Raw genomic sequence first — 21,630 nt, forward strand, 5'->3', positions numbered from 1 at the left:
GAGATTGGCGACGCGACTGTAACACGAGGTGGGCAAAGCAGTAGTAATATGTCCTGCACATGAACAATTTGAAGTCACAAATTAAACATCTTCCAAGGAGGACGCTGAATTTCTGAAGGGGCTTGAAACATGGCAATCTTAAGGGCCAATTAATGGTGACTTATCCGTAACCATATGAAACAGCTGATTGAACGAACCTTATGTAAATCAATGTAATCGATTAATGGTGCCATACCATAACGCTAACGCCACAACCATACCATAGCCGTCCAATTGGCTTTTGGTTTTTCGCCATATCCATAACCTACAAATATTTGAGTTGGAGAATTTATTAACTTTTTTTGATTTTATTTATTCTTTTGGATACGTTTTGACTAAGATGGTTATGGATATGGGTATGGTTACGACTATGACGTTAGGGTTAAGGAAGTTTAATTAGCCCTTTACATATAGTAGTACATATATGCACATAAAGCTCCTGATATCTACTTATGTGCGCATTGTACAAATTTCTAATATAAACTCCAACTGTCATCTCGTGGCACCCAAGATCGGCAAAACGCTACTCACTAAACATATAGCTTAAAATTTTTCCACTTGTTCCTTTACCTGTTCTCTGAAAGTAATCAACGACCTAGCCATGTTTTATCAATGCCCTTTTTCCTGGGCCGTCTGCAATTTTCTGTTTATTTGAGTTTAGCTCTCTGGAAGTTTTCTACGGCCTACGCATGTTTTATCATTGCATTTTTTCTCCTGAATGAGGCGAAAAAATAGGCCATCGAAAATTTCTCTGTTTATTAGAAGTTAGCTCGAGCCTGTGCTTACAGGTGGACAAAGGAGTTCCGAGTTAGCGAATAGTGAAGCCCTTTACTTTTTAAACATCGTAGTGATGTCATACAGAAAGTGATAGTCTAGAACACGGCATCGCCTGACTAGGCAAGAATACCTTGGAATCCTCAAGTGTTATCCTTGCAACGGCTATGATGACATTGCTTCGACGTACATAAGTTTATAGGGTGTTGTTTTAGTTGTGGACAATGACCGCACTACGGACTTTAAATGTAGAAATTTTCTTGGAGCTGGATGCCGTTCGAAAATGAGTTGAGTTGCTAGTTCTTCAAAGACCTCCTAGACAAAAAGCTACATACCTATTAAATTTCAAAAAATTATACATGCACAATTTTTCGAAAATATGGCTCCTGATGCTAGGCTAAATTACGGGCTCACAAAAAGTCGGTCTCTCTTCCACTTCCCGTAGAAAAGGTATTTTATATAAAGATCTAAGCAAAAAGTTAGCTTCGTATCTAACTTCAAGCAAATCACTCCACAAATAAGATATATTTGAGCAGCCGGTCCATGATCCACTTGTTCCGAAGGGAGCTTCAAAATAGGATTCCACCACGACCATTGCTCCAATCTTCATAAAGACTCCTTCTAATCTCTGCAGATGAAGATTTCATTGTCTACAGAAAACAAAATGTACTAAATTGTAGCTTCTCATTCGCAACGAAGAAGAACTTTACAAAAACAAATATACATGGCACACAAATCAATATAGAGACAAAATGTCTCAATTGTGTTGTTAGTGTAGAAATGAGAAAAATTGAATTAAGAATGAAAGCAAACACCAGCAGTATGGCCTAGTGGTTAAAGGCTACTGCAGTTTCACCATGTGATTCACGGTTCGAATCCCGGTGAAACCTGTGATAACATTACAAAATTGCCTGATGATGATTACGTTGGCGGTTTTCGAAATGGGTCCATCGCAATATGCCAGTAAATGTTTCTTTCTTTTCAGTTTCTCTTAGAAAACATAATAATTGAAATTCAATTATTATAAGCCGGTGTTAAGCTCATGAATTCTTAAAAATATAAGTATAAACTGAACACGCCATTAAACAAACATACATAAATATGTACAACTGAGCCCGAGTTTACAAAGCTTCTCATTCGCAACGAAGAAGAACTTTACAAAAACAAATATACATGGCACACAAATCAATATAGAGACAAAATGTCTCAATTGTGTTGTTAGTGTAGAAATGAGAAAAATTGAATTAAGCATGAAAACAAACACCAGCAAGATGGCCTAGTGGTTGAAGGCTACTGCAGTTTCACCATGTGATTCACGGTTCGAATCCCGGTGAAACCTTTGATAACATTACAAAATTGCCTGATGATGATTACGTTGGCGGTTTTCGAAATGGGTCCATCGCAATATGCCAGTAAATGTTTCTTTCTTTTCAGTTTCTCTTAGAAAATATAATAATTGAAATTCAATTATTATAAGCCGGTGTTTAGCTCATGAATTCTTAAAAATATAAGTATAAACTGAACACACCATTAAACAAACATACATAAATATGTACAACTGAGCCCGAGTTTACAAAGCTTCTCATTCGCAACGAAGAAAAACTTAACAAAAACAAATCAACATGGCACACAAATCAATAAAGAGACAAAATGTCTCAATTGTGTTGTTAGTGTAGAAATGAGAAAAACTGAATTAAGCATGAAAACAAATACCAGCAGGATGGCCTAGTGGTTAAAGGCTACTGCAGTTTCACCATGTGATTCACGGTTCGAATCCTGGTGAAACCTTTGATAACATTACAAAATTGCCTGATGATGATTACGTTGGCGGTTTCCGAAATGGGTCCATCGCAATATGCCAGTAAATGTTTCTTTCCTTTCAGTTTCTCTTAGAAAATATAATAATTGAAATTCAATTATTATAAGCCGGTGTTAAGCTCATGAATTCTTAAAAATATAAGTATAAACTGAACACACCATTAAACAAACATATGTACATAAATATGTACAACTGAGCCCGAGTTTACAAAGCTTCTCATTCGCAACGAAGAAGAACTTTACAAAAACAAATCTACATGGCACACAAATCAATAGAGAGACAAAATGTCTCAATTGTGTTGTTAGTGTAGAAATGAGAAAAATTGAATTAAGAATGAAAACAAACACCAGCAGGATGGCCTAGTGGTTAAAGGCTACTGCAGTTTCACCATGTGATTCACTGTTCGAATCCCGGTGAAACCTTTGATAACATTACAAAATTGCCTGATGATGATTACGTTGGCGGTTTTCGAAATGGGTCCATCGCAATATGCCAGTAAATGTTTCTTTCTTTTCAGTTTCTCTTAGAAAACATAATAATTGAAATTCAATTGTTATAAGCCGGTGTTAAGCTCATGAATTCTTAAAAATATAAGTATAAACTGAACACACCATTAAACAAACATACATAAATATGTACAACTGAGCCCGACTTTACAAAGCTTCTCATTCGCAACGAAGAACTTTACAAAAACAAATCTACATGGCACAAAAATCAATATAGAGACAAAATGTCTCAATTGTGTTGTTAGTGTAGAAATGAGAAAAATTTAATTAAGCATGAAAACAAACACCAGCAAGATGGCCTAGTGGTTGAAGACTACTGCAGTTTCACCATGTGATTCACGGTTCGAATCCCGGTGAAACCTTTGATAACATTACAAAATTGCCTGATGATGATTACGTTGGCGGTTTTCGAAATGGGTCCATCGCAACATGCCAGTAAATGTTTCTTTCTTTTCAGTTTCTCTTAGAAAATATAATAATTGAAATTCAATTATTATAAGCCGGTGTTTAGCTCATGAATTCTTAAAAATATAAGTATAAACTGAACACACCATTAAACAAACATACATAAATATGTACAACTGAGCCCGAGTTTACAAAGCTTCCCATTCGCAACGAAGAAAAACTTAACAAAAACAAATCTACATGGCACACAAATCAATAAAGAGACAAAATGTCTCAATTGTGTTGTTAGTGTAGAAATGAGAAAAACTGAATTAAGCATGAAAACAAATACCAGCAGGATGGCCTAGTGGTTAAAGGCTACTGCAGTTTCACCATGTGATTCACGGTTCGAATCCCGGTGAAACCTTTGATAACATTACAAAATTGCCCGATGATGATTACGTTGGCGGTTTTCGAAATGGGTCCATCGCAATATGCCAGTAAATGTTTCTTTTCAGTTTCTCTTAGAAAATATAATAATTGAAATTCAATTATTATAAGCCGGTGTTAAGCTCATGAATTCTTAAAAATATAAGTATAAACTGAACACACCATTAAACAAACATATGTACATAAATATGTACAACTGAGCCCGAGTTTACAAAGCTTCTCATTCGCAACGAAGAAGAACTTTACAAAAACAAATCTACATGGCACACAAATCAATATAGAGACAAAATGTCTCAATTGTGTTGTTAGTGTAGAAATGAGAAAAACTGAATTAAGCATGAAAACAAATACCAGCAGGATGGCCTAGTTGTTAAAGGCTACTGCAGTTTCACCATGTGATTCATGGTTCGAATCCCGGTGAAACCTTTGATAACATTACAATATTGCCTGATCATGATTACGTTGGCGGTTTTCGAAATGGGTCCATCGCAATATGCCAGTAAATGTTTCTTTCTTTTCAGTTTCTCGTAGAAAACATAATAATTGGAATTCAGTTATTATAAGCCGGTGTTAAGCTCATGAATTCTTAAAAATGTACTTAAGTTACCACGAGGCTCAGTGCCTCGGGGCAGCTTGAGAGCAGAGCATACGGCCATGGTAGTATAGCGTCATCAATTACAGAGCCAACAGACTACATGATTCCGTATCTGCGCTTCGAAGGGGGTCTTAAGAGTCACTGTAGAGGTGGATGGTTGGCCCAAGGGCGCCTGAAAGGTGACGAGGCGATACATGTATACACCGATGGTTCCAAAGTAGTGGAAGGAGTAGGGTCTGTGATATATTGTGCTGATCCGGCAAGCTGCCAGATCACTGTAGCGTCTTTCAGGCGGAAGTAGTAGCTATGTCCAAAGCAGTAAAAATACTGGAAAAAATAGCTTAAACTGCAGCCGCATCAGCTTTTATATTGACAGCCAAGCAAGCAGCAATTAAGGCAATACTCTCACATAGCACAGCAGCTAAAAGTGAAGAAAGGAGTGTCAATCCCTGGGAAGAATCAGGACACCCCCAGCGGGTTAGGGGGCTTAGAATATACCCGCGGCAGGTATGCCTGTCGTAAGAAGCGACTAAAATACTAAATTGAATTAAGGGGTTGTGTAGCGTAACCCTTTCAAGCAGTTGCCAGCGCAATATATAGCTTCTCCAACCCAATTGTCAACCTTACCTACCCGTGGCGAATCCTCTTTCTTCAACAGCCGAGGCTCTGGTGACCCCAAAGTTCCTCATGGAACTACGGGGTGGGAGGGTGGTATGGCCTATAAGGTTGCATGTGGTCATACCAAATCGTTCCCGAGATGATCGGTCTAGTACCTAATGGTGCTTGTTACCGGAACGTACCGGATCTGCACCCAGCAAAGGACCATTAACGTCGATAACACTCCCCAAGGCATTGTAAACCATATCAAGTAACGCAACTAACAGATGATCGCTCAAAATTAACACACACACAAATATTACTAATGGCATACTGCGAAAATCTTTGAGGAAATTCAAGTTAAATTTTTAAACAGACTTAAACTGACATAATTTTGGAATACACATCATTTAGGACACCTTATTTGCATTTACTAAGAGAAAGTGCTTGCTTATATTCAAGTATTTTGTTATTTTTTCTACATATATCTTGAATATTGATACAAAGATTGAAGGTATATTGATGCGATGCAACTCGGCTCTTCCTGCTGTTCTTCATTCCACTACACTCAACTGCCTTCTTTTACTGCCTTCGCAGTTCGCAACATAAGCTTAATTTAAGTTCCCAAACAATGTGGTAAACAATGCCCCATGGCCTTCGGGGAGTGAGAGGGCCAGAGAGAAGCATACATATTTATTTTGGTCCCAGGCCATACGGGAGTAGATGGGAATGAAAAATCGGATGAACTAGCTAAAAAGGACGCATCCCTATAAGCATCCTCCGTAGACGTCCCAATTAAATTGGGCGAGATTAAGAGAAAGCGAGAGGTGCACATGATCGACCAAGCGGGAAAGACGTGGACCCAAGCACGGGGCTGCAAAGTGTTGAAGATCATGTGTAGGTCTTACAACCTTAGACTAAAAAATTTCCCCCAAACATTAAAAAGAAAGGATTTTAGACTCATGACGGGTATTCTGACTGGACACTGCGTTCATGCCTTTGAATTAGGTTTGGTCAGTGATAGCAGATGCAAAAAGAGCGGGCTGGAGTATTAAACAATCGTGCACGTGTTGTGCTCGTGTCTTGTGCTTGCCACGCTATTTATGTCAACCTTACCTACCACAAAGGCATAGGTTGGTTTACATTAGCCGATTTTATGGTGAAATTTTTGACGTTCGACCATCAATTGCTTGCTCTTGGTTGAACGTTCAAAATTTTTTTACTGCTCCGTCATCACAACGTCCCAGACCTTAGACCTAGTTTACAAGACAATCTTCATTCCCGTACTTACCTCCTAAGCGTTAATTAAATTTTCCCCTTCTATTATCGGTTATTATGAACAAACTAAGAAATGTCGATTTTTTTCGTAGAAAAAACCAGCTCTAGGAATAAAATCTAATTGGAAGCACGAAATACAGGAGAACCGTGAAAATTTGACAGATAATAATCTAGTTCTTATGTATGGAACATATGTAAACGCGTAGATTATCTATTGACGATTTATTGTAGATCAAGGCGAATTCAGTACCAGGTGCTGTTATCCCAACAGCTCATTGCTTCTTCTTGATTATTTTCCGTACAACGCCTTGTACTACAACATGTCAGTTAATCGAAATCAATGACAATTTTTTTTTGACTTGACATTCATCAGCACGGTGAATTGATTGAATTCGCTTTGCCACCACCTGGTATAGATTCGCCTTGGACATCACCTGCTATGGATTCGCTTTGTTGTAGATTAGTGCATGTGTAAAGGGCCCATTACTGATACTTAGCATAGACTTGACTTGACTTGAGAACTGTCACTTACAGTTCTGTTAAATGAACATTGCATGTTACTGATTACTCAAAACTTAGCAACACTTAACTTGACTTAGAAGTCTATTGAATTTTGATTTTCTATGTAAGTTCTAAGTGACGTTTACATTTTGAGATGCCATTTGTTTGTTTCCATTTCATTTTGACATTTTTTCATACAAATTGACATTTATTGATTATGATGCCAGACTGTATGCGCTAAGTGAAGTATAATTGTGGCTAAGTTGCCAAATTTAAGCCAAGTCAAGTCAAGTCTATGCTAAATATCAGTAATGGGCCCTTTAGCAAAACTTAACTTGACTTAGAAGTCTGTTGAATTCTCATTTTCTATGTAAGTGCTAAGTGACGTTTACATTTTGAGATGCCATTTGTTTGTTTCCATTTCATTTTGATATTTTGTCATACAAATTGACATTTATTGATTATGATGCCAGAATGTATGCGCTAAGTTGAGTATAATCGTGGCTAAGTTGCCAAGTTTGCGCCAAGTCACGTCAAGTCTATGCTAAGTATCAGTAATGTGCCCTTAAACGTGGTCTAAGTTTTATTTCTTACTTCAAATATAAAACTGATTATTTTTCTCTTTCCAGCGATATCATGTCTGTCCTACCCGTTCAACAATTGGATGCCAATGGTTTTCCGCGCATGTTCAATGCACCCAGTTTTTATCCGGAATCGATTTTTAACGCCCAATAACATACAATTTTGCAATTTTAAGGTTATTTTGTTTTCTGGGCCAGACGTAATTGAAATTACTTTAATTATAAATTGTTGTTAGAACTCTGCTGTACATAAAAAGCCCATTGAAAATGGCGAATTAGTATAAATTGTTTCTAGATTTAAGATACAGTTTCAAAAATTGCATAAGTTTAAGATCAACTTAATTATAGACAATACTTATTGAAATTTAAAGAAAAAACAATTGAAAACAAGTAAGGACGGGACTGTCTTCGGCTGTGCCGAAGACTTCATACCTTTCATGAATGGGACGAACAATAATCTTATCCCATTCGTAATCTCCAAATAATGCACTATATAAGATAAGAAATATATAGTGAACCTAAACGATTTTAAGATAAATATAAAAAAATGGCAAAAAACCCCCTTATCCGAACGATCGTTAGTATTGGATATATATTATATACAGCTCCGATCGAAATGATTTTTACAGGAAATCTTCTATGATATATTAGAATAAATGTCACCAAGTTTCACGTTTTTACATTGGAAACTAAAGGAGAAATGGCCAAAAATCTTTCTATATGAACGATTGGTTTTATTTTAATGAAATCTTCTATGATATATTAGAACAAATATCACCAAGTTGAACGTTTTTATATTGGAAATTAAGGGAGAAATTGCCAAAAATATTTCTATCTGAACGATTGGTTTTATTTTAATGAAATCTTCTATGATATATTAGAACAAATATCACCAAGTTGAACGTTTTTATATTGGAAATTAAGGGAGAAATTGCCAAAAATATTTCTATCTGAACGATTGGTTTTATTTTAATGAAATCTTCTATGATATATTAGAACAAATATCACCAAGTTTAACGTTTTTATATTGGAAATTAAGGGAGAAATTGCCAAAAATATTTCTATCTGAACGATCGGTTGTATGGGATATATACTATATATAGCTCCGATCAAAGTGATTTTTTCAGAAAATCTTCTATAAAATATATATCACCGAGTTTCACGTTTATACTTTCTAAATTAAGGGAGAAATGGCCAAAAATCTTTCTATCTGAACGATCGGTTGGATGGGATATAACTATATATAGCTCAGATCACAGTGATTTTTTCAGGATATCTTCTATGATATATTAGAATATATATCACCGAGTTTCACGTTTATACTTTCTAAATTGCGGCAGGAATGACCAAAATCGTTTTATCTGAACGATCGGTTGTATGGGAGATATATGTTATAGTGGTCCGATCCTACAGGATCCGACAAATGTCTAATATAATACAAAAATACATCCTTGTGCCAAATTTCATTGAGATATCTCAAAATTTGAGGGACTAGTTTGCGTTCAAACAGACAGACGGACGGACGGACAGACGGACGGCCGGACAGACGAACGGACGGACGGACGGTCATGGCTATATCAACTCAGTTCGTCGCCCTAATCAATTCGGTATACTTAATGGCGAGTCTATCTTCTATATTTCTCAACGTTACAAACATCGGACCAAAGTTAATATACCATTTCATGTTCATGAAAGGTATAAAAATCGTGTAATTTTATAATTGTATACATGTCCGTTTATATTCAGATTTTCATCTCTTATCGCCTACCTCTGTACAACGTCGCTTATGCTTTAATAGCCGTGTTTTTTTTTACAAGCCGTATACGGCGTATACGGCGTGTGAAAAAAACCCAGCTTATGTTTCACCTCAACACTAATTCTATGTATCACCTCTAAAAATGGTGTGTATCCACTATTCATCGCAACCGATTCAGCTATATGTTATACATTATGGCCACCAGAGGTTTGTGTCTACGATTTTAGGTACACCCTGTTCTGTAGCTAGTTATTTAACTACTGCTACTAGATGGGTCTCCTAAGCATTATCTAAGCGAGGATAGGCGTTTTTTTCCAGCGCAAACGTAATTCTATACGCGTGTATAAAAAAACAGCTAATATTCCAACTTTCGCTTAGCTAAAATTCCATCGCCAAAAATCTGTAAATCAAAATCAAGTGCGCAGAAAAGTATGCAACACTTACCGATAACAGCCTAACCGCGTTAGCGTTCGTTGTATCACAGAATTTTTACACTTTGAAAATGACGGCTGTTGTTTGCAAGGTTGCATTCCTTTGAGTCTTCGTTTTCACCATCTGGATTAACAAAGTCATGAGCCTGGGCATTCGCGCAATTTTAGTGATGTAAATGGCATGGTGTCAGCGCCAATGCGGTGCCATCTCAATGGTAGTTCATTGACGAAATGACTCAAGCGAATTTTTGACGCTACTTAGTAGTGAGTGCGTAGTACATTTCAATTGCGCTATTGAGTGAAACGACTTTTGTGTGTCAGGCACGAGTTTGGTGTTATTGGCGCTACTGGCAATGATGACACTGAGCTGATGACGGTAGCGCTGGTAGTTCAGCTTTTGAATCAGAGAAAGAATTGATGACCCGTGCAAATTATTATGGCTTTGGCCGTGTAAATTATTATGGTGTATTTGCACCAAATAAATTCTGCGGACATAACAACCGGAGTCATTTTTGAGTTGTATATTTTAGATTTAATGCACAATTAATATGGGTGTGTTTGAGCGGCCAAATAATAACAGTAGTATTGCTAAAGTGCTGCTAAGTTGATGGAATGTCGCTAATTTCCTAGCGATGATCAATAGATTGTCAATATTTCGTTCAACGGACGCGCGAAATTGCCACATCTGCTCAAATTTTCCAAGATTTTCCATTCTTGATTTATCTTAAGTTGTTATGCCAATATTTTTCAGCCAGCTTTTTCCAAATAGGTAATTTTTCCAAAAGCAAAATAAATTACAGAAAAGATTACAGAGTTAAATAGCCTTAAAAATTCACTATGTTGGTTATACACAGAAATACAACAGAGGGTTGTGTCTCCGCTTTTCGCAAGCGTGAGATTCACCACGTGTGACGCGTGATTCACAACGTCTAAATCTCAAAATCCACGGTTAGGTACCGGCGGGTTTGTATGGGACTTAGGCTGTTATGCCAAAGTAAACACAAATCTTTACCGATAACTGTGTTATCGATTAATTTATCGAATTCTCGCAAAGTAATATTGCATTGTCATCGGAGTTATACATGTGTGCAAAATTTCATCTCAATCGGACACCGGGAAGTGTATCAAATTTAACTTGCAAGATTCCATTACATACAACAAAAGTGAAACTAAATAAAAGCCTATAAAATAGGGCACTGTTGTGAACGAGCGAATGAAATGAACATACGAATGTGCAGATCATTGTGAATTCATACAAGTGGCGAATGTTTGATAAAAACATGCACAATAGTAAACAGCCTCGATCACCTGTTCAATCGCTGTTCGATTACTTAAATTATTTGTTCAATAGGTTTTTTCAAACATTTTTGTAGACGACTGATATATGTATTTCAGTTACATCTGAGTATAACGCGTATTAGAATTTAGTAGTACAAATTTTATACGCAGCAATTTCAGAGGTGTATTTAAAGTTTGACGATTAGCAGTCCATATAAAATTTAAGCGTAAACGTCTATAGATGTAAAAAAACAAAGCTCATGGACCCTATTATGATACAAATTCGATCTTCGACTGTGGTCGAATGAGCTGATCGAACGAATTTTCATTCGGTATTACGACGCGCGTTCGATGAAGGCAAGCGTTATTGTGAATTTCGATAAATTCAAAAGTTCACAATAGCACATTTCCAATACTCTGTCAAATAAAATAAAATAAATAAACAAAAGCAGAGCTAGTTATTAAATGCAAATATTAAAAATAAAAGTATGACTACAACGGAATTGTGGTGTGATGATTCGTCAGATGAAGAGGAAAGCTTACTGGAGCTAGCCAGAAGTAGAAGACGTGGGAGATGCTCCAAATCCTTTGGAAATGAATTCCACCACGTAAGTGTAGCTTTCTAAATAAGTTGATAAATTGTTGAAATTATAAGTTTTGTTTATAGATTTATTTAAAATTTCAGACTGTCCAAAGAAGCGTTCATGGACTTGTTGTCCAGTACAGATGAACTGCTGCAGCAATGCACAAGAGCCAAGTCTATTCCTAATATTTTTTAATTTTGGCAACAGTTCTCCGATTTTGTGCTCAGGGATCCTACCAACTGAGCGTTGAAAACGAAAATGCACTCGGACTTGCCCAGCCGACTGTGTCTGTGGTACTATCAGAGGTGTTGAATGTCTTGGAAAATTTTATTTGTGAAAGATGGATAAAATTGAATTACGAGGAGGCTGAGCTGCATTAAGCAAAGTTGCATTTCTATAATGTAAAAGTTCCTTTGCTATATGGGGATTTTGTTCCATAATTGAAACCAGTCTTTCAAGCTGTTGTTTTGTACTAACGACCTTGGACCTATATTAAATTAATTCAAATAGTTTAAACTTACTAGTAGGTAGTAAAAAAGTAGAACATAAATACAAAAAACTAACATTTTAAACAATTCTTTTTCTATTCGATACAGCATCGACAACAAATTTCTATTCGCTTGAAAATTGGATACACAACGAAAATTTCGACAGAGATGAGTTGTCATAATACCAATTTCGAATTCGATTTTCGATGTTCGATAGCCAACGAAGATCGAAGATCGAATAATGCTCATAATAGGGGCCAATGTTACAGTTGTGATAACCTCTTTCGCTAGCGTTTGGAATACTAAAACAGTAAGGAAATACTCCGATACCAATAAATTGGGGGGCTTTGCCTTACTTAGTTTCTAACTGAATTTCTTCGGTGGAGAGGATAAAGGATTGCACCAAAACGCTCGCCAAAGAGCATAACAAGACCTTTACGATTGATCACACCTTTCAAGCCCTTCCGGAAAAGTTCCAAGTTCTTAGATGATTCTTCCACTTATTTCGAGAATCATTCGGCTAAATTTGATGCAAAATGTTGCGCGGCAGTATCCTATCAGGAAAAAGGTAAGTTGTCATTAGAAATCATGACCTGGAAATTCTTAGGCGCCAACCTGCAGCGGTGGTGATGATATTGGCTGGTCTATGTAACATTGGCGCATAGTTAGTGGGTTTTAAATTTAGTTGCAGCTTTTTGACAACATTTTCTATGAGTTAACTGTTAAAAAACCTGCAACTAAATTTAAAACCTATTTTATTTTGACTATGACTATGCGCCATTGTGTGCATAGTGGACAGTAGGTCACCAGATTGAGGCACGCACTGAACACTGATTCAGGTGCTGATCAGCTTCATAAAATAATAATAAAATAAGAAGCCGTGAGTTTGTGAACGTCCTTTGTCAGCCAAGGACTACTGCGTTTGCCTACATGGAGCTTCACAGGATTTCGTATTACGCTTTAGCCCAGATAATTCTATCCAGGTCGACAGTCTGAGGACCTGAACTTACTTGAAACAGGACCGAAACAGGAAGTGAGAAAATACTGCTCTCAGAACCGTCATGGGCTGTCTTCTTATGTCCCCAGAACACCACCTACGTAATGAGGCGGGAGTACTCCCCATCAGGGAGAGAAATGAGATGCTAACCAAACAGCTCCTGTTGAATACCCAGATACCTGGGCATCCGAACAAACATCTGATTGATGAGCCAACACCGCCCAGGGGCTTAAGGAGCCTTCTCCGAAAGCATTATGAGGAAATACGGCACCTCGCTTCCCAAGGCATTCGATTCTATGTACCGGAGCGACTCGGAATTTTTCCCGACCAAAGACTGTCATTTCAGTGTAACCCCATTTAACCCCCAAATACGGCACCTGATAACTCAGCCGTATGAAGCAAACAAAACACAATCAGGTCCTCAGTGAACTCCACAAACGGGCGTCGGACCTTTATGCCAGGAATTGCCCGGTGAATCCAGTACTCAAAGAACAGTACCCAAAACTTGCGGAAGAGGAAACGCGAGTCACTCTGACTCAATTTCGTTCTGGATACTTAACAGGTTAAACTCTTACCTATCCAGAATCAACCTGGACACACAAAATGAATGCCCCGCTTGCAATGTGTCGCCGCATGACACCAATCATCTCTTTAATTGTATCGGCCGGAAGTTATTTCAGCCTCCAATTAAATTAATAAGATTTTTTTTAAAAATTTTACTCTGTAGAAAGTGATTTTGTTCCTTGTATTTAATAACACCCATATGGAACTAGATTTTTCTTATGTTTTTTTTCTGACAATTTTTTTTGTTTTTTTTTGAAATTCGGTTCTTATTTTTAAAAATTTGTGCACAAATTCAAACAAGAAATAAATTTGTTTATGAAAGAAATGTAGTAAATGAGCTCGCAAATATTTTCCTGCTATATTTTCATCACTTTTTTATGAATAATTTTGAACGAAAATAAAAAAAGTTTAAAGTAAACGATAACATGCCAAACTCGGTTATTTTGTGGCAGAAACATACTGATACATTGGAAAATTGTTGTTGTAATCAGACATATCGGTAAAGTTTCCTAAGTGTCTCAAGTTCAAAATACAGGAAAAAAGCAAGTATGGTATAGGCCATAGTACAGGTTTACAAGTATGATATGTATGAGAGGGAAACAATTCCTTTCTTTTTCTAACACACTGCCGTTTGACACTTCGGTCAGTGTCAAACTATTGTGGAACTCAGTGGAACCTGCGTGAAACATGCGTTTGACACTGAACGAAGTGTCAAAATTGCCGGGGTTGCTGTCGTGGAAAGCGACGCAGGGAAACAAAAAAGGGAGCGGAATATTAGATATGGGTTGCTGTGATGGTAAATTTTTTTGAACGAATTTAGTATGAAAATCTAGTGCACCTATATGGGTCCTACAGAAAATTATATAAAAGTCTTGAGTTGGGGTATCTGAGGACGCGTAGTTATTCCAGTATTAAGAATACAAACACGGGTGCTAAGTTTTTCTGTCCGTTCAAAAGTTCTCCGCGAAAAACAGTTTAAAACCGAGGTCGACTGCAATAACGCGTCAAAAAATGTAGAAAGAGAAATGAAAAGACGCGGTTTGTCCTGTTATCAATAATCCAAAGGCGAAAAAGTATTCGAATTATTGGAAGCGAGGCAAAAGCGCGTCTATTCATACTTCCCACAACGGTTTTGGTCATGTTTTAGCAATCGTCCCCGGTAATAAAGTATCACAATTTGTTAATTAAAATTGTCCAAAACATATGGATTTTAAAGAGAGATGTAATTAAGTGCTCGTTTGAAAGTAAATAAGGATACTTCTTTGTAATTTTACAATAAAAATTTTACACAGTTTTCGTTAGCTGCTATTACACTTTTCTTGGACCTAAGAAGTACAACAGTGCCAAATAGCTTCCACATAAAAAACGAACGAGAACAAGCATTTCATCAGGTGAGCGTGGCTGTGTATGTGCGTTCTGCTACATATCCTACTTGTAGACCTGTACTATGGTATAGGCATTAGCTATGTACATATACACAAATTTACATGAATTTATTTGTTTTGTTTACATTTTTTTTAAGTGTTATTTCCGTGAAATGTGCTTCATTTGTTTTACAATAAAATATGAATTGTTTTGTACAATTATACAATATTGCTTTCTTGAAAAAAAAATCTACCAACTTCTACCACTATTTTAATTTTTCGTCTACCAACATTCTCTTTTGAAAAGTCCGTGCACTGGATGCACGTTATAGCTTCTCATATGCGCGTGTATATGTGAGTGATACTTCCACAGATAATTGCCTACTTTTGGCAGCATCTCAAATGAGATATATACATGTGTTTGTGCGTCTCTCTCCGCTGCGCAAGGTGAATTTGTACCAGGGGGGGCAAAGCGAATTCAATCAATTCGCCGTGCAGAAGAATGTTAAGTCAAAATAAAATTTTCATAGATTTCAATTAACTGACATTTTGTTGTACAAGGCTTTGTATGGAAAATTATCAGGAAGAAGCAGTCAGCTGTTGGGATAACACCACCTCTACTGAATTCGCCTTGCCGCTGCGTGTACGTACATATGCAAGGCGAATTCAGTAAGGTGGTGTTATCCCAACAGATGATTGCTTCTTCTTGATTATTTTCCATACAACGCCTGGTACTACAATATGTCAGTTAATCGAAATCAATGAAAATTTTCTTTTGACTTAACATTCTTCTGTACGGCGAATTTTTTGAATTCGCTTTGCCACCACCTGGTATGGATTCGCCTTGGTACATATGTGTAGACCATGATGTAATAATAAAGGTGATGTCAACAACATAACCTCACTTCTTCGGCAGCTCTAACATGCCAACCTTATATAAACGCACGCAAGTCATTTTCTGTCAAAAATGTCTCATGGACATACAACCCTTCAAATAACGCGAGAACTCTATATATAATGTAAGGAATACCCTTTGGGAGTATAGGACTGCTCCAAATCTAATCTGTATTCATACAAAAAATGTGCTCCAATTAACATTGCGATGTCCTAGGAGAGGAGTAGGTGATCCCACTCTCGCTTTGTTTGTGAGTATTCCATAGAGTACATACGTGAGAGTACTTTCCAAAGTACTTTCACTGTAGTACTCCATGGAGCACCCACAGAGGATCATATGCCAAAGTACTAAAGAGGAATTGTGTCGGAAAGAATTATCGAAGTGAATTTAATTTAAAATGAAAGTAAATGAAGAGGGGCAATACAACTTTTATATTTTATACTACGAATATTCTTATGTTATTTAGCATTTGCGTGAATAAAGAAACTAATATTTCTCTATACATACTATAGTATGTATACATAAAACCAGTGCGTTGTTGCATTTTATCAGAGTTGCCAAAGTAAAATTTTATTATTAGTTATTTGCATGCAATATTTTGCTTTTGGCAACTCTGTTCGATCGTCATCGTGTCGTGATCACTGTCGTTAAAAAACGAGCTATGATCGGCTGATGGTGGTCCGCAAACGCATTGCAAAGGAGTATTGTTAGAGTACTCCGACATGAAGAAAATGGAACACGTAATTCAACAATTTTTGCAGGGAACTTGCATGAGAGCCACCCAAATTGAATTTGCTGCGTGAAAAACTAACTCGATTTCCAATTTTTTTTCTGCGTGACTTTAGATTTGACGTTTGCACACACGCTTTAATTTTTCGAACAAATTCTCCAAATAAATTAGTTTTCTGCAAAATTTTGTCTATATTATGTTAGAGAATACAAAGTTACGTTAATCTTTTTGGCTAAACAATTCTATTAACGGCTTATATAGTTATAATAGCTGTGTTTTTTTCTCATCTATATACGTTTACGCTTACACTTTACATGGACTGCTAAGCGACAAACTTTAAATACACCTCTGAAATTGCTACGCATAAAATTAGTACTACTAAATTTCAATACGCATTATACTCAGATGTAACTGAAATACATATGTGTCTATGTTTCACCCTCTGCACTAATTCTATATATTCTATGCGCGTCCACTATTTATCACAACCGATTAACATACACAGAAATACAACACTTTTTTCACCAAATCTATTTTGTGTTGACTTTTATACAATTCGAATTCGTGACAATTTTCATAAAATAAAGGTAATTTGTTTGAAATAATCATTATAATACATATTTAAATTATATTTTTTAATCGGGTCATTTGCTTTTCCTTTCCAGGTGCTTTTTTCCTGCTTTTTGCCATTCTGAGGCGTATTCCGAAAGTATTTCTTCCGCCTGTTGCAAAATGTTTCAGGTGTCACGCAGGCACACTTTTGTTAACCCTGGCGTGTAAATCGATAAGCCCCACTTTTATATATTGGTAGAAGTAGCGCTCGAAAGTTCATTACAAGCCCTAGTACAATGCAATATTCTTCGTCTGTAGCTCGCAGATTAATGTTACATTAAAGAACTACTACACAAGAGTCAAGCTTTTCTACAACTGACCATATTTCTTTCATATCGCTTGGTCGCTGTTTTGTTTTCATGTATATGTATGTTGTTTTATGTGGCAGATGCCAATTCCGGTGCACATCTCGGTCAGCAAGCAATAGTGTTACTCATTGTAAATCGGTCCATCTGAAAAATATGAAACAGTTTATGACGGAATGAACTTGCCTTGAAGATAGAAATATCGTTGTAACTTTTTAATATTCAGGATGATCGCCATACCTTTACTTGTCAACTCAGTATTCATTGAGCCCTCTTGAGAAGCGGAGTTGTAAAGCGGGTAGTTTGGTAGTTTTTTGAGATTCCGAGATTCGAAATGCAATATTGCAATTTGTGGTGAACACAAAATCGACTTTTGCACACACTGTGCTTCAAAAAATTTGCAATGAAATTTTTTTTCATATTAAAAATAGAATATAGTTAAATATCGCCAAAGAAGAAGAGGCTGTTTTTGTTGCGTTTGTTTTTTTTTTAGATTTTATAAGGATGTTATCTCACAGTGATCTCAAAAGAGAGCGTTTTATAAAAACATAGATTATAAAAAAAAATATACTAACAAAAAATTTAATTTATTGTGTGTTTTACTTAAAATATACTGGGTTAATATAACTATGTGTTAAAACTTTCAGAAATATATATTTTCAACCGATTTTATATATCGCGAATAATAGCTCGTTGATATGACGAATGGTTATGTTTAAAAGGTCATCTTAGAAGGTTATGTGTATAGGGTTAAGCACATTACCATACTGATGGTCAGTGTACCCGTGGACCATTCGATGGTGAATTACGATAAAGTTTCATACTTATGTACATTCTTTATACAGTTACAACATTCCATAATTTTTAGCCCCGCAGGTTATCCCATCTTGTCTGCGGCGCTTACTGGTTAATCTCGGATGGGGCTGTGAGACGTGCCTCATATGATGTAGCAGAACGATTCCATGCCCGACAACATGGCAAACTGCCATGTCCTTATAGGAGCCGGCTGCCTCAGTAATTTTTGGTAATGCCCGGTTAACCGGGTAATTGGATAGCCGGGTATTGTCTGACTCTTTCCTGTCCTCTGAAATAACTCATGCTCCTATTCATATACAAATACATGCAGTTACTACATTCCGGCCGCCGTGGTGTTATGGTAGCATGCTCCGTCATCCACACCGAAGATCCTGGGCTCACTCCTCGGGCAAAGCAACATCAAAATTTTAAAAACAAGTTTTTTAAATGAGAAGAACAACTTCCTGAGCGGGGTCGCCCCTCGACAGTGTTTGGCAAGCACTCCGAGTGTATTTCTGCCATAAAAGCTCTCAGTGGAAACTCATCTGCCTTACAGATGCCGTTCGAAGTCGGCATAAAACAAGTAGGACCCGTCCCGCCAATTTGTAGGTAAAATTAAAAGGAGAACGATGCAAATAGGAATAAACGCTTGACCTTAAATCCATTCGGAGGTTAGCACGGAGGATTAGCCTTTATTTATTTATTTACATTGTTCACAGATTTTAGGTAATGCTCGGTTGCCCAGGTATTTGGATCCCCCACATGAGTACCCGGGTATCTCATTACTCAAGTAAAATTATCAGCCCAACCTCTCGCCAGGCGTATTGCAAACTATAGCACGCCACTGGTATTTCCATCGTCAGCGCAACGGCATCGAACCTCCTTTCCTCACTGCGTAATCTTGAAAAGGAGCTCTCGCTGCTCTTTAAAAACGGCCGAGAAAGCGAAAGTAATTTCTGAAAGGTTCTTTGAGTAACTAACTAGTAATAACTGCAAGCTCAAGATAAAGAACGCTCTACTGATGGAATCGGGAGCCAGGTGGAAGCATCATGATAGATGCCACACGGCAAAACTCGTATGGCCGGAATGGAATTATAAGAGATCGCGAGAGCTTCTCACCCTCCGTAAGAGGGATCTTTCCTTAGTTGTAGGTCTTCTCATGGGTCATGTTTGTATTGGACCGCATGCCGAAAGGATTGGCGCTCCATTTAATGATTATTGTAGAAGCTGCGGCAACGAAGAAGAGCCTGAAACTGTTAGGCATCTACTCTGTGAATGTGCAGCGCTCGGTAGAAGAAGGCAACGTCTTATGGGCAAGATGTTTCTTGTAGGTCTGACAGATATACACCACGCTTAGTTAGCTTCATAAACTCAACGAAGTGGTTTGATTAGGAGAGTAGGAAAAAATCCTTGAACCTAACCTAACTAGTAATAACTACTATGTAGAACAGCCGCAAGCATTAGTGGAGGAGTTTGGTCTTCATTAAGTTGCCCGATACCGTCACTGTTTATTCTTCTTGTAATTAATTTTGCCTTTCGGAACACAAACTAAGCGAAATATCTCAGGTTTGCCATACTGCAACAGAATTCACGAATATTGGGTTCAAAAAGGCTTGGAAGAAAGGATAGTAATCTACATTTAAGTGGCGGCCCTGCATGTTTTATGCAAACTTCGAACGGCAGAAACTTTCAATGACAGAACCAGAAGTATATTCGGAGAGCCTGTCATAAACGTACTTTAATATAAGAAATATTTTCATGAAGTGTAAAAAACGTACTTCGGCTTTAATACAAAAAGTACTTTATTTAATACTATTTCACAAAACCGCCTCTTCTATTCTTCCCCTTTCTCTCATCATTCGTATTGTATGGGAGTTTTCAAAATGAGCCGTCACTACATAGACCACCTTGTCGTTATTACATCATGATGACAGACAACCCTCTAAATTACGCATGCCGAGCTTGTCAGAATAAGGGAAAACGTCAACGGGATGAGAACACCTGAATATTAATTTCATAATCTGTGTAGACATAATAGGGCCGTTCCATTGGTTTATCGAGCTCTGGCTCTGGCTCAAATCTCATTGGAACGATCTGGATCAACTTTATGAGCTGGCAGCACTAATTTAAAACATCTATTTTGTTGAAAATAAGAAGAAACGTACACAAAATTTTAAGATACTGATAGAATTATTAACATTTAAATAGTTTCGCACGTAAGCAAACTATTTATTTTCCTCTCATCATCTTCAAGTTGTTTACTCTTTCAGTGTTTTTGCTTTTAAATATGGCGAAATCTTTTATGTATACACAAATGTACACATATTTAGTTCAGTGCTACAATGGCTCAACTATACGGTTGGCTCATCTCACCAGCTGATATTCAGCCCAATTCTAAACGAAAATTCCGTGCGAGTTTTTTCCCTTCTCCCATTCCTCGTATTCTAAATAAAAATTCCTTGTGCGTTTTTTCACTTCTCCCTTTCCTCCTATTCTGAATAATGTTCGAAAAAGCGGAAACCGGCTATGGGAGAAAAGTAGGTATTATGAATGTGAGGGAGAGGGAGATTTCTCTGCCATTTCATAGGAGTTTTTTCACTTGTTAAATTAAAGGGAATGCATCAAAATAGTTAAAGGAAATTGGTTATTTTAAGAAAGAACACTTATTTCTACAAATTTGTGCTAAAAGATGTATTTATATTCTACCACAATATTCTCACTGTTAATACAACAACAACTACAACCACAATATTCTTTATTTTAAGTCGAAAAGTATATCATAAGCAACGGTAGAGCTCTTGGTATACATATTTGATGCAGCCATCCAGAAATTGCGCAAGGATTTTTTAATAAGGCTTAAATAGATTTTGGCATATGACGAAGGACGAATTCAAATCAACTTGGCCGCCAGAAAATTGCTTTGCTGAATGAAAGCAGGCAACTCCGGCAGATTTGTGTTATGCGGCCGTCTTCTTCTTATTGTAACGAATTTGCTGCAAATCCTCTTATTTGCAATCCTCTGCTAAGTTCGAATCACTAAACTGTTGAATAAATAACTCCAATTTATAATAATGCAAAATGGCCATTATTAAAGTACTTCACAATAACACTCAAACTGTGCAACGAATAGCTTGCTTAATAACCACACTGATAGCTTAAAGGAAACTGACTTTCAAAATAATACTGCTATTGCTAGATATCGTCTTAATCGCAACTGCTTGACAACTCAAATTAAACTGAATTACTTCTTACTCGCTTGTGCCGCTTTTATAGTTTACGATGCATACATCTAGGCTCTTCCATTTCC

The 21,630-nt window shown here is 37.0% G+C and overlaps 2 protein-coding genes across 7 annotated transcripts in view; one reads left to right on the top strand and one right to left on the bottom strand.

Moving 5' to 3' along the window:
• The window catches only part of Six4, a 44,240-nt gene extending 36,099 nt beyond the window's left edge, over nucleotides 1-8,141 (top strand). For both annotated transcript variants that reach the window (XM_067791740.1, XM_067791741.1), the window contains one exon: nucleotides 7,573-8,141. In XM_067791740.1, coding sequence (XP_067647841.1) covers nucleotides 7,573-7,678 — 106 coding nt within the window. In that variant the 3' untranslated portion in view covers nucleotides 7,679-8,141. The remainder of the gene's footprint in view (nucleotides 1-7,572) is intronic.
• Nucleotides 1-21,630, bottom strand: part of LOC137254054 (hydroxyacylglutathione hydrolase, mitochondrial-like) — a 141,825-nt gene that overhangs the window by 105,046 nt on the left and 15,149 nt on the right. The gene's annotated exons all lie outside the window — the stretch shown is intronic.

The sequence above is a fragment of the Eurosta solidaginis genome, chromosome 5 (genome assembly GCF_040869045.1).
Source record: "Eurosta solidaginis isolate ZX-2024a chromosome 5, ASM4086904v1, whole genome shotgun sequence".
NCBI classification, from domain to species: domain Eukaryota; kingdom Metazoa; phylum Arthropoda; class Insecta; order Diptera; family Tephritidae; genus Eurosta; species Eurosta solidaginis.